Raw genomic sequence first — 17,985 nt, 5'->3', positions numbered from 1 at the left:
CAAGAAAATAAAAGCATAAGGCTCTAGTAGTTATCATGATCTATCCTTGTATTTCTGCATGTTTTTAGTTATATTTAGAAACGTGATTCTGTATGGAGCTTAAAAATTAAAAAGAGAACAAACAAAAAAACTGACTAAAAAACTCTCTTAGAGAATCCGTTTTTGTGGACAGTTTTAGTGCACTGTGAGATGACTGCACATTAGGATTAAAGTACTCTAATCGTCTTGTAGCCATCTTCTTGAAGGATCATAGCTTTCATACCCCTACAGTCTAAATGGTATAGAAATTAAAAATATTTTGTAGGGGCTGCCTGAATCTTTTGGGATGATTCCATCTACTGTCCATGTCTGAAGGCCACACCTTTGAAAGGTTATAAATACAATGGAAACGGGCCAGAGAGAGGCTGCTAAAATGAGCCAACATCAGAAACCATGTGTGATAAGACTTATGCAAGTGTGGGTGAGAGGACTGTGAAATAAGGGAACAGAGGTAGGGGGGATGTTAACCAATCAAGTATTCTAATGGGATGGGCTCTCTTAGTGCTTCCTAATTTTCTTTTCCTTTCTTAGAGGCAAAATAAGTGTGTTAAAGCTTTTCACAACTTCAGAGAAGCCAATTCCAAGCTAATATATGAAGGCAAATATTTGGTACTTTTGCTTTAAGATGAATTTTCTAATTCATCTAAAACTAAAGGGTTTTTAAATATATATTTTAGGCTGTGGAGTCGAATGTAAAGAAGTACCAATGGAACTTGTCTTTGTGATCGATAGTTCAGAAAGTATTGGACCAGACAACTTTCAAGTCATCAAAAGCTTTGTGAAAGCAGTTATTGACAGAGTAACCGTCAACCAAGTTACCACCCGTGTTGGCCTTATAAACTTTAGCCATAAAGTAGAACTATCTGCCACGTTGCAGAAGTACTCCAGCAAAGCTGATGTAAAACTTGCTGTTGAGCGAATGCAGTATCTAGGAGAAGGCACCTTCACAGCTACAGCTATAGCGAAGGCCAATGAGGTGTTCCAGGCTGCCCGGCAAGAGGTGAGGAAAGTGGCCATTGTTATAACAGATGGACAAGCAGACAATCAGGATGGGACAAACTTGAAGACGGTGGTGAAGGCGGCCCATGACTCAAACATTGAGATGTTTGTAATTGGAGTGGTTAATGCAAGTGACCCCAGCTTTCCTGAATTTCGGAAAGAAATGGATCTCATTGCTTCTGATCCAGACGATGAGTATGTCTACCAAATAGATGACTTCTTAACCCTACCAGGTAAGATTATCTGCATAATCTGGAGCTTTTTGCCAAAGATTATACTCACATATCTCACTTTTTATCTGATTTATGATTCTTGGGTCTAAATAGTGAAATTAATTGGAACCAACTAAAAGGGAATATCTTGTGCACCTTCTGCGTATTAAAATGTTATTTATGGCAGCAACTGCTGTAAAAATATTCTGTTCCTTACTAAAATTTGTATATGGTGTCTTTGATATTAGGAGATGAATTTAGTACAGTGTCTTCGTGAATGCTGATATGAAGTGAGCATGTGTAGCATTAATATATTTGAGATAACACTAAAAAAGTATAGTATATAAGGCTCAATTTACCCCTTAACTCTTTGACCTCTGCAGAGCAAATAGGGGGAAAAACTCCTAAATAGTAACAGTCATAAAAGAAGATTTGGCAAGAAAAAGAATTGCCATGATCCAAAAAACTATATTTGATGTGCACAGGAGGAGCTACCATAGATGCTCCATTAAAGTCTTCTGCTTCGCCCCCAGTCATGCTCACAAACACTGATCCACCCAAATACATACGTGCCTTTTCTTTGCCTCTGGTAGCTGTCAGACCTACATAAATGTTTCCCCTGCATTACACAGAAGGAATAATCTGGAAGGAGCACAGTTGCGCTCATGGGTTTTTGCATGCTAATGAAGCATTCCCATTTAATGAAGCTAGTAGCACATGAGTGCATTGTGCAACAGTGGGTGCTCCTCAAATAAATATTCACACATTTTTCAGAGTGTACATATAGTACTGTAATCTAAGTCTAAAACATCACTATAAGGAAGCTGGCTGCTGCATCATGGAGGTCCGTTGAATCACTGGAGGTGGCCCCAAGGAGGCCACTTGAAAGATATTAGACACTGTTGCCTCAGTGAGACTTGTGTGAGACCTTTGACAGTAAAGGGGATGTAAAAAAATATCATAGCACGTGTATGATGTGACTGAACCATCTACTGTCTGCAAACGGTTACACACAGGGTAAATTTTCAAAGCACTTACAAGCATACATTTAGCATATTCCCGCATAAATAGCTAATACTTGTGTAATCGCTGTTTTATAAATCTTATATTCAGTTTCGCGCACATATACACTGTATGTGTGATAAAGGGTGGTCATGGGACGTTTCAGGGCAGGGACAGCAGTCACGAGCCTACATTTGGCAACTTACTAATGCAATTCTACATCTGCTAATTAACTTCTGATAATTGATATCAGACTTGTTTGTTGTGCAGTATTGGATGGGTGGGAGGTTTGAGTGACCTGGGAGGAGTTCAGGTTGAAGAACCAGGAGGAGCTTGATGAACTGGTGGAGAAATCATACAACTGGAAACTGCAATTATGTGCAAATATCTCAACTTCTGAGCATAAATTGGGTTTTACATGAGCAAGACCTACTTTATTTTTTCCTCGCATAAAATATATGCATGTGTGTGTTTAAAATAGGTAGGAAAAGTACACATGTTCCATACATTGAAATACTTTCAGTGCATTGCATGCATTGGCACATAAGCATACATACACTTGTCTTATAATACACACACACACATCTGATACTCACGGGTTATAAAATATTATCAGAGATCTCTGCATAGCCATATACATGCATATATTGGGCCACGTGGAGTTGTTTGAAAGTTATCTTCTCTGAGTATAATTTAAAGCAAAATCATAAAGCATAACCAGTTAAACGTGGTCACAAAATGGCATTTTCTCTGCTATGATGATCATAATGGCAAAAATATGCAAAGCTAAAATAACGTTATTGATAACATTAAAAAATGAACCATTGTAGCAATAAGCGAGGCTCAAGGAACAGCACTGACATTTTTTCTTCGGTTTTAACTTCATGTTTAAGTATCATCTCCATTTTATTCTGCACTGTCTTAATGAATTTGGCAGTGCAAAAGAATGATGTGTATCTTTTGACTTTGCAGAAGCCCATTATTATTTGAAACCACCAGTGATTTATTTTGCCATCTCCAGTACTTCAATATTTTTCTTTTATTTGTAAGAAAAGTTCATTCAGTACATTTCTTTTTTTTAACACAATTCTTATTTAAGATTTTCATTTTTCATTCTGACCCTAGTTTTGCTTTGTGATCACTAACTTTAACATGTTTCTGGGCCTCTTTCAGCTCTGGAAAATAAGCTTTTGAAAAAAATCTGCAAGAGAAACGAAAGCTCATACATCAGATTAGTTCACAGCTCATCACATCACCATGAATTGTTACTGCCTGATGTTGATGATGGGGTCCTTGGTGGAACTCCAGCTCCGTATGTTCCTCCACCTAGTAAAGACAAGATCGATCCGGTAAGCAACAACAGTGAATGACTGCATCCTAAAAACTAAAACCCATGGGACCGTATTCAAAAGCATTTAGGCAGATAACTTGTGAGTTATCTGGCTAAATGCAGACATTTCAATATTTTGGGCACTTATGTGGCTAAATTATAGATGGATAACTTATTGCCAGTGTAAAATTTAGCTGGATAATATAGGGATGTTTTGGGGGTATTCCAGGGCAGAGTTAAGCTAGCCAGACAGCTTATCCAGCTAACTCTGGTCTTGTCATAGAGTAGTCCTTAACTTTAGCCAGCTAACTTATCTAGCTATCTTTAAGATAGTCTGGTATATTCAATGGTGCGGTTACATCATTAGAACATAAGAACATAAGAAATTGCCATGCTGCGTTAGATCAAGGGTCCATCAAGCCCAGCATCCTGTTTCCAACGGAGGCCAAACCAGGCCACAAGAACCTGGCAATTACCCAAACACCAAGAAGATCCCATGCCACTGATGCAATTAATAGCAGTGGCTATTCCCTAAGGGGCAAATTTTCAAAGGGGTACACGCGTTAGATAAGTGCTTACCCCCCGAAAACCTGCCCCAAGCTCTCCCTGCACGCACCGAGCCTATTTTGCATAGGCTGCCAGTGTGCGCAAAGCCCCGGGACGCACGTAAATACCGGGGCTTTCCTGGGTGGGGGGGCGTGTTGGGGGGCATGTCGTGGCTGGCGCATCATCGGGGCATTCCAAGGGCAGGGCCGCGGCCTTTGGACCAGCCCCCGGACCGGAATATGATGTGCTGGCAGCCGGCCCGGTGCGCGCAAGTTACACCTGCCTCGGGCAGGCATAACTTTTGAAATAAAGGTAGGGGGGGAATTAGTTAGGGCTGGAGGGTGGGTTAGGAAGGGGAAGGGAGGGGAAGATGGGGGGAGGTGGAGGGAACGGAGGCACTCTGTGCGGCTCGGCGCGCGCAGGCCGATGATTTTGCGCAGCCTTGCGCGCGCCAACCCTGGATTTTAAAGGATACGTGCGGCTACGCACGTATCTATTAAAATCCGACGTACTTTTGTTTGCGCCAGTCGCGCGAACCAAACTACGCGCGGGCGTGGTTTTTTAAAATCTACCCCTAAGTAAACTTGATTAATAGCCGTTAATAGACTTCTCCTTCAAGAACTTATCCAAACCTTTTTTGAACCCAGCTACACTAACTGCACTAACCACATCCTCTGGCAACAAATTCCAGAGCTTAATTGTGCATTAAGTGAAAAAGAATTTTCTATGATTAGTCTTAAATGTGCTACTTGCTAACTTCATGGAATGCCCCCTAGTCCTTCTATTATCCAGAAGTGTAAATAACCGATTCACATCTACTCGTTCAAGACCTGTCATGATCTTAAACACCTCTATCATATCCCCCCTCAACCGTCTCTTCTGTAAGCTGAACAGCCCTAACTTCTTTAGCCTTTCCTCATAGGGGAGCTGTTCCATCCCCTTTATTATTTTTGTCCTTCTCTGTGCCTTCTCCATCGCAACTATATCTTTTTTGAGATGCGGCAACCAGAATTGTACACAGTATTCAAGGTGCGTTCTCTCCATGGAGCGATACAGAGGCATTATGACATTTTCCGTTTTATTAACCATTCCCTTCCTAATAATTCCTAACATTCTGTTTGCTTTTTTGACTGCCGCAGCACACTGAGCCGACGATTTTAAAGTATTATCTACTATGATACCTAGATCTTTTTCCTGGGTAGTAGCTCCTAATATGGAACCTAACATCGTGTAACTACAGCAAGCGTTATTTTTCCCTATATGCAACACCTTGCACTTGTCCACATTAAATTTCATCTGCCATTTGGATGCCCAATCTTCCAGTCTTACAAACTTTTAACCAGTTTGTAATCCACGAAAGGACATCGCCTCCTATCCCATGACTTTTTAGTTTTCTTAGAAGCCTCTCATGAGGGACTTTGTCAAACACCTTCTGAAAATCCAAATACACTACATCTATCGGTTCAACTTTATCCACATGTTTATTAACCCCTTCAAAAAAATGAAGCAGATTTGTTAGGCAAGTCTTCCCTTGGGTAAATCCATGTTGACTGTGTTCTATTAAAGCATGTCTTTCTATATGCTCTACGATTTTGATCTTTAGAATTAGTTTCCACTATTTTTCCCGGCACTGAGGTCAGGCTCACTGGTCTATAGTTAGCCAGATCACCCTTGGAGCCCTTTTTAAATATTGGGGTTAAATTGGCCACCCTCCAGTACAATGGATGATTTTAATGATAGGTTACAAATTTTAACTAATAGATCAGAAATTTCATTTTTGAGTTCCTTCAGTACCCTAGGATGCATACCATCTGGTCTAGGTGATTTGCTACTCTTTAGTTTGTTAATCTGACTCATCACCCTTGAAAACCATCTCCGGAACCGGTTTCTCCCAAACATCCTCATCAGTAAACACGGAAGCAAAAAATTAATTTAGTCTTTCTTCAATGGCCTAAGAGACCCTTTAACCCCTCAGTCATCTAATGGTCCAACTGACTCCCTCACAGGTTTCTTGCTTCGGATATATTTTTAAAAGTTTTTATTATGAGTTTTTGCCTCTAAGGCCAACGTCATTTCAAATTCTCTCTTCACCTGTCTTATCAATGTTTTATACTTAACTTGACAATGCTTATATTTTATCCTATTTTCTTCAGATGTATCCTTCTTCCAATTTTTGAAGGATTTTTTTGGCTAAAATAGCCTCTTTCATCTCACCTTTTAACCATGACAGTAATCATTTTGCCTGCCTTCCACCTTTTTTAATGCATGGAATACATCTGGACTGCGCCTCTAGGATTGTATTTTTAAACAATGTCCATACCTGTTGAACATTTTTAACTTTTGCAGCTGCACCTTTCAGTTTTTTTCTAACTATTTTCCTCATTTTATCAAAGTTTCTCTTTTGAAAGTTTAGTGTTAGAGCTGTAGATATACTTATTGTCCCCCTTCCAGTTATTAGTTTAAATTTGATCATGTTATGATCTATTGCCAAGTGGCCACACCACCATTACCGCTCTCACCAAATCCTGCGTTCCACTAAGAATTAAATATAAAATAGCTCCCTCTCTTGTTGGTTCCTGAACCAATTGCTCCATGAAGCAGTCATTTATTACATCCAGGAACTTTGTCTTTAGCAATTCCTGATGCTACATTTACCCAGTCAATATTGGGGTAATTGAAATCTCCCATTATTATTGCACTGCCAAATTGGTTAGCTTCCCTGATTTCTCTTAGCATTTCATCATCTGTCTGACCATTTTGTCCAGGTGGATGGTAGTATATTCCTATTACTATACTCTTACCCAACACACTGTTATGACCGTCAATCACAGACGGCTGCGACTGCATGTACTTACTTCCTGCACTGCTCTCCTGCCCTCCCTGGGGCTGCTCGTGGCTCGGGCCAGCCTTCACCGCGGCGTTCCCCGGAACTCTTCATGGCAGCCTGGACGCCACCGCCATCTTCCTTGACTTTGGGCCATTAAGAGGACAATTTTCAAAAGTCATTTATGCAGCTAGACAGTTATTTATGTGTGGAAATATGTTATCTGAAAGCTGTCTTCCATCAATAATGCTAAATGTATACATATTTTTTGCCACATTTAGAAGGCTGGGGAGAACGGGGGTTGGGGTGGGGAGGAGAGAAGGTTGTTTAGATCAATGAAGGACAATATTCAGAGATTGCACTTGAACTCTATGTACACTTTCGCTTCAAAAATTATTGCAAAATTCACAGCTAAAAAATACCTGCCCATAGTTTGACAGCTAACCATGAAGTGGGCAGAACTTTGGTTTAACATCTGAAGGATGACACCCAGCAACTTCTATAAATTATTAGAAGTAGAAGTAGGAAGAGAGGTACCTAATAGTACATACAAGAGATGTTATCTCATGCTAGGCGAGAGAGAGGACTGAGATCTCCAGAATGTAAGATCTCTAGTTTTCTTGCAACCTTGAATGTTTAAAGTTTGTCTAAGCATATTTGCACCAGTGCTAAACAGCACCTCAGTAGAAACATCAAAAACAGAGCAATATGCTAAATGATTTAAATGTTGCTGTTTAGCACTGAGGAAGCTTCAAGTTAAATGTTGGTCAGTGTTGGCTAATGCATTTAACCTCGGCTGCTAGCTGTGGCAAACTTGATATCTTGAGTCTTAGGAAAAACTACTGGAGAAAAATCTCCTTCAAGATAAGATTTTATTCAAAATTAATATTAAAAAATACTTTTTTGCTACTTAATATGATATATTTATGAAAGGTTTGGTTTTTTTTTTTAGAAAGATGATTACAATACTGTATGCTATAATCTCTTATTTGTTCCGCTTTTGGCAATGAAATTCAGCTTTAATTGCAAACGTCATTAACATTAATGGGTAAATTTTAAAAGATACGCGCGGGTGTCCATGTGCGCTCGCTGCCCGGCCGCGCACATGGACGTTCGATTTTATAACATGCGAGGCAGGTGCGCGCATGTTATAAAATCGGGGGTTGGTGTGCACAAGGGGGTGTACACTAGTGCATCTTGCGCGCGCCGATGCCTGCGGCCTTCACCCGTTCTCTCCCAGGCTGCTCCAATTTAGGAGCGACCTGTGAGGGAACTTCCCTTTCCCCCTACTCTGTCCTTCCCACCCCTTCCCCTAACCTTCCCACCCCTAGCCCCGTTCTAACCCCTCCCCCCGAACTTTATTGTACCTCTTGCGTCTGCCTCTGGGCAGGCGCAAGTTGCATGCGCCGGCAGCCTGCCGGCATGTGATACTCCGACACAGCATATGGCTGCTGTTCTAGAGGCCTCTGGCCCCACCCCGCCCCCAGACCATCCCACCCCTTTTTCGAAGCCCCGGGACTTAGATGCGTACCGGGGCTTTACGTGTGTCACCAGGCCTTTATAAAATAGGCCCAGCGCAGGTAACCCCCCACTACGCACGTAAATCCTATGGATTTACGCACGTAGGGCTTTGAAAATCTGCCCCTAGTATTGAAGTGAGGATTTTTTTTCTTTTTGTGGCTATTTTGTATACTACCATCCAGCTGATCAAGATGAAGAAACAGACTCTGAAATGTTAGCAGAAATTAGAAATTCATATCAATTTGGTGACACAATAATAATGGGAGATTTCAATTACCCTTGTATTGATTGGGTCAGTCTCATTGGCCCATGCTAGAGAGGTTAAATTTCTAAATGCCATAAATGACTGTTTCATGGACCAGTTCATAGAACTGATGAAAGGGGAAGCTAGTTTAGATCTCATCCCCAGAAGAACACACGTGGTGCAAAGGGTTACTGTGATAGGGCTGCTTATTAATAGTGATCATAATGCAATCAAATTTAGCATAATCATTGGAGGGAAAGAATTTAAATAAAACTACTTCAAAAGTACATAACTTTAAAAAGGGAAACAATGATAGAATGAGGAAATTAAATAAATAGACAAAAACTAAAAGAAGGTGCGTTTGCCAAGATTAAGTCTGCATGAGGCATGGACATTGTTTAAAAATACCATCTTGGAAGCCTAGATAAAATGTATTTCACGCATTAAAAAAAAAGATTGAAGGAAGATCAAATGATTGCCAGCATGGCTTAATAATGAGGTGAAAGCCAAAAGATTATCTTTCAGAAACAGAAGGTAGGCCCAAATGAAGAAAATAAGCAAGCACATAAGTCCTGGCATGTTTGATGTAAAAACAATAGTAAGACAGGCCAAGAGAAATTTTGAAAAGAAGCTTGCCATAGAAGCAAAAACTAATTGCTAGCTGGTTAATAGAAAAGAGTTGGACTAAATGGTCAGTTTTCCATATGGAGACATGTCATTAATGGAGTGCCACGGAGATCTGTACTGGGACCTAAGCTATTTAACATATTCATAAATGATCTGGTAAAGGGAACTATGAGTGAAATGATCAGATTTGCAGATGACAAGAAATCATTAACAGCAGCAGATTGTGAGGAACTGCAGAAGGATCTTGAGACTAGGAAACTGGGCACCTGAATTGCAAATGAAATTCAGTGTGTAATAGTAGAGAGCAATGCACATAGGGAAAAATCCCAACTACAGGCACATAATGCTGGGGTCCCATATTAGGAGTCACCACCCAAGAAAATGACCTTAGAGTCTTTGTGGACAATACATTGAAATCTTCAGCTCAGTTTGTAGCAGCAGTCATTCAAGTAAATAGGATGCTAGGAATGGTCCAAAAAGGAGTGAAGAATAAAACAGAAAATATCTTATTGCCTCTGTAGCAATCAGTTGTGTGACTGCACTTTGAATATTGTGCACAGTTCTGGTTGCCTCATCTAAAAAAAAAAAAAAGACATAGCCGAATTGGAAAAGTTGCAGAGGAGGGCGAAAAAATGGTAAAGATAATGGAATGGCTTCCCTGTGAAGACAGGCTACACAGGTTGGAAAAGAGAAAGCTAAGAGGGGTCAAAAGTTTATAAAATCAGGAGTGGGATGGAGCAGGTAAAGAAGGGACAACTAGTTACCCATTCAATAATACTAAAACAAGTGGAGACTTCATGGAACTAACATTCAAATTAACAAATCATAGAAAGTAATTTTTCTTTCAATGCACAAGCAAGCTGTGGAGTCTGTTGTCAGAGAACATGGTCAAAATAACTAGCATAGCAGTCTGGTAAAAGAGGTTTGGAAACGCTTCTGGGGGAAAAGTCCCTAAAATATTATTAGCCAGGTAGACTACAGAAAGCTACCGGTATTTGCTTTCCCTGGGAGTAACAAGAAATTGATCTACTTTTTGGGATCTGTTGGGTACTTGTGACCCAGACTGGCCATTGTTGGAGATGAGATTCTGGGCTCAGTGGACATTGGCCTGGCTTAGCATGACATGTCTTATGGTCTTATGTTCTGCAGCATCTGAAAGTAGCCCCTTGTCTATTTCTGGGAATGCTTAGAAAAAGGACGTTATAGCAGCAAGAGGATTTCCGGCAGTATGTTGGTGATAACTATAAATATAGAGGAGAATAAGGCCCAATCTTGTGCATAACTATGTGAAAGGAATAATGAGATGTGTTCAGAATTATATCAGATCTTTTATTTCGGTTAAATGCTGCATCTTGGCCTGCATTATCCAGAATGCCTGATGAAGATGACACCATGTCCTGAAATACCTAATATTCACCACTGTCTGCTACGTCCTAGGTCATAGCTGGCCAGAGTTTGGCACCTAAAAGAAATATGTTTTGCTACATCTTTACAGTTTGTAAAATTTTGTTTATTTTATCTTATAATTGTTAAAATGAAAATGTTATTAGTTTTTGTTACTTTATGGTATAAAGTAGTGTGGATGCTATTAGTCCACTTAGATACATAGAAATAAAGGTTATCAAAGAAGTTATTATAGGGCTAACTTAATATATTTCAGACTAGCTTTTGAATGCTGTGTTGATATCCGATTGTTATCCTTTTCTGTAAAACTTTCCTTGTATAGCTTAGCCCACCTGAGCTGTCTTCCGAGCATCAACCAGCACGCATCCCTTCTCTTTATGGAAGGCTTGAAGTTTCTGAAGCAAGACGTCTTGCTCCACCTGTTGTACCTCTGAAAACAATACAAGAAGGAAAGCCATCACTAGAAGTTGCAACCCATCAAGGTAGGTCATAATGTTCTTAAACTAAGTTTATACTTTTCTGGCTGGTACATGCCCCCTATGTAGAGAAGATTTAAACTTAGGTACAAAATGAATAAGGTTTTTCCCTACACATGTTTTTTCCACAAAACTATAAAAAGAAATAATGCACCTACCCATATGAATTCCTGTCTAAAAACCAATCAGACTTAAGGTGAAGACTAACCCTCTTGATGTATTCTGTGACTGCAGGCAGCATGCAGAGAGTTTAAATTTAGCTTAATGTTTAGGATTTCAAAAGAAAATGGTAATAATTTCAGAGTCAGCACACCAGGAATGCATTCAATTTGTGTAGAGATTATTTGGTTCTTTACCAGTGTAGGATTAAACCACTTATTATTCTGGGAGAAAACATAAGAATAGTCTGGGGTATAGCTCTCCCATGTGGAAGAATGCTTTGGTAGGTTCCAGACCACCATTTTAAGATGTAGATTTTCTGTTTCCATTTGCAGGGCAGCATATCATGATTCTCCCCTGATTTTCTATTAGCTTAAGCTTTAAGCTCTCCATGGAGACTTTTATTTTGGATATGGAAGTTTCTTTCCACCTTCCCTATTTATTTATTTATTTATTTATTTAAGCCATTTTTTTATATAGTTGTTCCAAATGAAGATCACAATGGTTTACAAGATGACACATATTATAGATCGACATGTACATTGACAATGTGAAAATATAACATACATATTACAGATCGACTCATACATTGGCTAATGTAATCCCTATCATATTATTGATACTGACCTTTTAAAGCTCTGAGTGCCCAGTAACTAGGGACTCAGTTATTTTCTGTTTTCTACTCTAATAAAAATGGGACAGATTCCCTTCCTCAAAGAGGAATCTGAGATTATTGGGATCTATGAAGAAGGATGACTTTATCATCCAGAGGAGAAGGAAAGAGGGGAGAAAGGAGTTGGAATGGACCACCAACAGGGCCCAAGAACATCTACTAAAGAGTTTGGGAGAAGAGGAATAACTGCAGTATTGCTTTGATACTAAAAGGGAGAAGAGAATAACTGGTGCATTTCAGATACTGTGAGGAGACCAAGAAGTATAAGAAAACTACTTGGAGAGGTAGAAGATAAGACTGTGTATTTGAAAAGATATCTAAATCTGACTTTCAATTTTAAAACTTTACGACATTAGGAGGGAGACATGAAACTTGCCCTATGCCAATAGGATGGGAGAAACCTAACCATCAGTCTTGAACCGATCATGTTAAAGACTGAATCAATTGGCTTCATCAATTTAATCTTTAAACAAGACTTTCAGACGTCACAAATTTATAAAGGAACTTATATGTACATCTTGATATCAAAATTCAGCTGTAAAGATCATTTTATCCCTTATATCATTCATCAGTAAAAGTAATGTTGGAAACCAAGTCAGCTTCCAGTGTGCTTTTTTTCTGCAGAGTGATTTGAGTGCTCATCTGTGCTGTATACAAGAACTGTGACCTGGGATTTAAGCGTTGCAATGCTAAAAGCTTTGAAAGTTATCTTTTCCCTTGCTCACGGAACCCTAAAGTAAGACGCTTTAACAGTATGGAAATTTTACCACCTCAAACAGTATATGAGATGTAACCCCTGGGCTGGTTGTCCCAGAGGTCATATTTGTCTAGAAATGAACTAGCTCCTTTCTTCTCCCACAGATGTGTCGCTTTGGTCTTCTCTGTGGTGATTAATCTTGTGTTGGTGTAAATTGACTCTTGCCTATAATGTTTGGTTGGTCTCACCAATGTAGAACACTGCTTCACATTTTCTGCACTCAATAACATACACAAATCATTAGAGGAGGAGCATGAGTAGGATCCCTTTATGTTGAATGACTTTCCCATATAGGTGATTGTGGGAGTTAGTGATATGTGCGGCATAGCTTGTAGCATGGCACATTGCAGGGGTATTTGCCATTTTCCTCTTGCTGAGTTTCTGTTGGAAGCTTGCTCCATACTAGGGATGTGAATCGTTTTTCAACGATTAAAATTATCGTCCGATAATGTTAATATCATCTTAAATCGTTATAGAACACGATACAATAGAAATTCTAACGATTTATCATTAAAAATCGTTAAATCGTGTTAGTGCGCACTAACTCCCAGTTAGTGCGCACTAACTCGATTTAGTGCGCACTAACTGAAAATGATACAAATAAACACTTTCCAGGTCACTGAAGGTCAGTTAGGAATGAATATGTGTTCCTATTGGCTGGCTGCCCTCTTATCTATTGATGTTACCAAGGTTACCACTGAGGTGATGGTTGGGGGGATGGGAAATGGAACTGGAAACTAACGAACACCAACAGAAAATGAAACAAAGTGTTCACACTTCCCAGGTCAGTAAAGGTCACTTAGGAATGAATATGTATTCCTATTGGCTGGCTGTGCTCTTATCTATTGATGTTACCAAGGCTAACACTGAGGTAATGGTTGAGGGGATGTGAAATGGAAACAGTTGGAAGCTTGACAAAAAAAGTAATGTAATGATCAGCACTCACGTGACTAGAACTTGTTTGTTTATTATTTTTGTTAGCAGGCACCTGAAATGCTAGTGCATGTTGAATTTGCCAATCACTGTGCATTTTAGAAAGGTGGTCCTGGCTGGAACTGTACACAGTTCAAATATATGTAATTGATTGTTGGTAAGTGTAGATTTTAAGTGATTTTCCTGCACACAGTGCCCTAACCCTGGCACCAGGGGTGTTGTGATCTTCCTGCACACAGTGCCCTAACCCTGATACCAGTCTGAGACAGCTCCCTCCCTGCATTACTAGTGAGAGGCTGGCTTCACAGACAGGGGGGAGCTGCCTGACCCTCACTCCTCCGGGGTGATCTTCCTGCACACAGTGCCCTATCCCTGATACCAGGGGTGTTGTGATCTTCCTGCATGCAGTGCCCTATCCCTATTAATACCAGGAGTGTTGTGATCTTCCTGCACGCAGTGCCCTATCCCTAATACCAGGGGTGTTGTGATCTTCCTGCATGCAGTGCCCTATCCCTGATACCGGGATGTGTGCAAGAAGATCCCAACACCACCGGTATCAGGAATAGGGCACTGTGTGCAGGAAGATCACAATACCCCTGGTATCAGGGTTAGGGCACAAGTTCTAGTCACATTGACTGATCACATTACTTGTTTTGTCAAGCTACCAACTGTTTCCATTTCCCATCCCCCATATACTGTCAGTGGGAAGCTTGGTAACATGAATAAATAAGAGGGCAGCCAATAGGAATACATATTCATTCCTAAACTGACCTTAACTGACCTGAAAAGTGTCAAATTGTATCATTTTCAGTTAGTGCGCACTAACTCTCCGTTAGTGCGCACTAACTCCCGTTAGTGCGCACTAATCGGAAAAAACGATTTTTAACGATTTTTTAACTAAAAAATCGTGCCTAACACGATTTTCTTGCCCTGCCACACGATTTCTATCGTTAAGACGATATGGAAAACGATTCACATCCCTACTCCATACTAGTTTTTGTTTCATATTAGCTTATTGCCTGAAGGCCAGTACTGGTGGTGCAGGGAATATTTCTTTAAATGAATAAGTCTTGTATGATTTTTCTTAGAAGCCAATTTTCAAAGTGTTTAGCACCTATATTTTGTGTTGCGCCCCTAAATTGTCCCTTTTGAAAATTTACTAGGGTGGAGGGTCTAACTTTAGCTTCCTAGTTTAATTAGGCTCCTAAATTTAGGTGCCTAAAGAGTGGATGACTACGGGAGTGAAATTAAGTAGAGAAAAAAGCTAGAAGCTTAGTACAGATTTTGAGCACTAGGCAACTTAAATCCTAAGTCTAGACAAATGAGTTGCAGGGAATGGTGGTCTGCCAAAATAGTTCCTTTTTCCTCTCCTCCCTTTCCACTGCCAGATTTCCCTGTACAAGGCTGTCTTTTTTTTTTTCTGCTATTACGCACCAAAAATTGTTTTCTGCTATTACGCACCAAACATTTGAAACAAAGTATCACTAATCCTGCCCCTGAAGCCATGCTACCTTAAGTTGAGGAAAAAAGTTAAGGTGTGGCTTTTCAGCCACATCCTCAACCCAACCTCCTGAGCCCTCTAAGAAGGACTGTATTAATACACACCAGGGACACAGCTGGGTCTTGAAACTATTCACAAATGGGATTTCCAATGTTGGATCCCAAAGCTATATTAATTGCAAATTCTGATTCGACTGTAAGCTGTTCTAATGCCTCTCCTCATTTAAACTTATAATCAGCAGAGCCGCAGTCAGGCCATGTGGCACCTATGGCCAAGTGAAAAAGTGTGCCCTCATCCTGATCACTACATACATCACCAGGCAGGAGCCTCTGTTAAATGTAGGGGACTTTAATTTTCATTTTTATTTTGTCCCAGCAGTTTCCTCCCTCTTTAAGCTTCCAGCTCAGTTGGAACCAGTATGGGGATCTTGGCACCATGAGCCTTATGTTTTTATAAAAATGTATAACCTGCTCTATCTAAAATTCTAAGCAGAGTACAAAACTACATACAGATTAAAATTTATGACCATCAAAAGGTTCATAAACATGGCAAACAATATTTATACATCCATGCATAAAATATCATCTACCTAATTTAAATTAAGTTTATAATGTTAAATATCTATGCTCATTATTTCATCTGTATCTTCTGGATAGATCAAAGGATTCAATATCATCAGATAAATCCATTTCTTATCATCCAGTCAGATGAATCCAGAACAAGTGGGTTATCTATTCCTACCAGCAGATGGACATGGAGTAACTGATGTCACAGTATATATACACCCTGCAGTTACATCAGCCTGTGAGAATTCTCAGTCTCCAGCAGATGGTGGACATGCATCTCCCCACTGGAGATTGCTTAATTTTAAAGTATAGGAGAATTAAGGATAAAATGTGCCTCATTCTCCTGCTGTGATATCAAATGGTCCCGCCCCCAGTTGAGAATTCCTGAGGTGATTTCAGTGGTCCCTCAGATGTGTGCCTTGGCCCGGTAGCTGGTTTGCTAGCATGGAATTAGCTGTCTGAGTAGCTGAAAGGCTGCGGGTGCTGGAAACAGAGAGCGGCATGACAGCACATGCCTTCTCCCCCTGCAGCCGGAGACCGTCTATGTGCTCAGCCAGGTACGGTTAAGCTCTGGTAAGTTTAAAAAATAAAAAATAAGAGAGATACACAGACTTAGCAGGAGGTTTTTTGTTGTACAGGGTTTCCTCCTCCCCCAGTCTCCGTGCTTGGTGTTGCCAGTCCATTCATTCTGCTCCGTGGGAAGTCAAGGGATGTGGGTAGCCTGGCGGGTTGAGCAGCATCCTTAGGCTAGGCCCCGCTCCGAGGCTTTTTGCTGCGCGCCACGTGGTAGGCCATAATGGCTTTTCGTGAGCTTTCTAAGGCTGCCCTCTACAGGATTGTCAGTCCGGCGTGTGCGGCTCGCCCTGCATTCAGGTTGTGCGTCCAGTTTTTGGGTGCACAGTGGGGCCTTGTAGTCTGTATGCCCATGTTAAGTGACATGTAGTGGCAGCGCGCTTAACTCTGCGCACAAGTGGTACTGTGTGCTTAAGTTTTTTGTGTGCTTCATTTTTGGCCAACTAGGTAAGTGCTTAGTTGGGTGCGCATAAGTGTTGGACACATAATTTCTAGGTGCCTAGCTGAGCACCTATCTCAAAAGAAAAAAAAACAGCTAGACACATGCCTCTGGCTGCTGCTGAGTGCATTGTTAGCCATCATGGTGTCTGTGCCTAAGAAGCCTAAGCCTGCCCACAAAGTTTCTCTTTGAGAATCTGGGGGCCAGTTGCACATCCACATACTTTGTTCCTGCTTTGGAGCAGATACAAAGTCAACACCATAAAGCACACACAGGAATTTCAAAATGAAATACCAGCATGTTGTTTGCCAGCTCCACCCTCCCCTTTACAATCTTCTGCTCCCCGAGTGATCAGAAGATTGTAAAGGGGAGGGTGGAGCTGGCAAACAACTGGTGGGGACCAGTCACACCTTTCTCACTCAAAAATTATGCATTCAGAATACTTAAAAAGAAACTTTCAAAGTACAGAGGTACAGAGAAGGGCTACCAAAATGATAACATAGAAACATATAGAAACATAGAAATGACGGCAGAAGAAGACCAAACGGCCCATCCAGTCTGCCCAGCAAGCCACGCAGTTCATCCATTTATTTATTTTTTTTCCCACCCTTTTTCTCCCTCCCAACCATCACTATTGGCTTCCAGCACCCTCCGGCCCCAACTCCCTTCCACCCCTCCACCATGCAGAGAGCAGCACCGTATCCGCATCCCAGTGAACATCCAGCTCAATTAGGGGTAGCAACCACCGCAACAAGCAGGCCACACCCCTGCCCCATACTCTTACCCACCCCTGCTTTGTTTGTTTGTTTGTTTCTTGTTTTTGTTTTTTTTTTGGAGATGGCAGCCCTCCGTGAAGGTGGAACACCAACCACTGGCCACTGGCATCCCGCTCCGTGAATGCCTCTGTGGCTACTGCCGCTCCGTGCAGTGTTTTGCTGCCTCCTCTTTATTTACACCCACTAGACTTGATGGATCCACAGTGTTTATCCCACGCCCCTTTGAAGTCCTTCACAGTTTTAGACTTCACCACTTCCTCCGGAAGGGCATTCCAGGCATCCACCACCCTTTCCGTGAAGAAATACTTCCTGACATTGGTTCTTAGTCTTCCTCCCTGGAGCCTCAGCTCGTGACCTCTGGTTCTGCTGATTTTTTTCCGACAG

General features: G+C 40.9%; 1 protein-coding gene across 2 annotated transcripts in view; it reads left to right on the top strand.

The window, feature by feature from the left end:
• Positions 1–17,985, top strand: part of COL28A1 (collagen type XXVIII alpha 1 chain) — a 352,774-nt gene that overhangs the window by 322,560 nt on the left and 12,229 nt on the right. For both annotated transcript variants that reach the window (XM_029588942.1, XM_029588943.1), the window contains exons 32-34: positions 717–1,271; positions 3,426–3,601; positions 11,071–11,230. In XM_029588942.1, the coding sequence (XP_029444802.1) occupies positions 717–1,271; positions 3,426–3,601; positions 11,071–11,230 (891 nt within the window). The remainder of the gene's footprint in view (positions 1–716; positions 1,272–3,425; positions 3,602–11,070; positions 11,231–17,985) is intronic.

This window comes from Rhinatrema bivittatum, chromosome 2, assembly GCF_901001135.1.
Source record: "Rhinatrema bivittatum chromosome 2, aRhiBiv1.1, whole genome shotgun sequence".
In the NCBI taxonomy this organism is placed as follows: domain Eukaryota; kingdom Metazoa; phylum Chordata; class Amphibia; order Gymnophiona; family Rhinatrematidae; genus Rhinatrema; species Rhinatrema bivittatum.
Note: the sequence above shows the minus strand (reverse complement) of the source record. Positions and strands in the feature narration are given on the sequence as shown.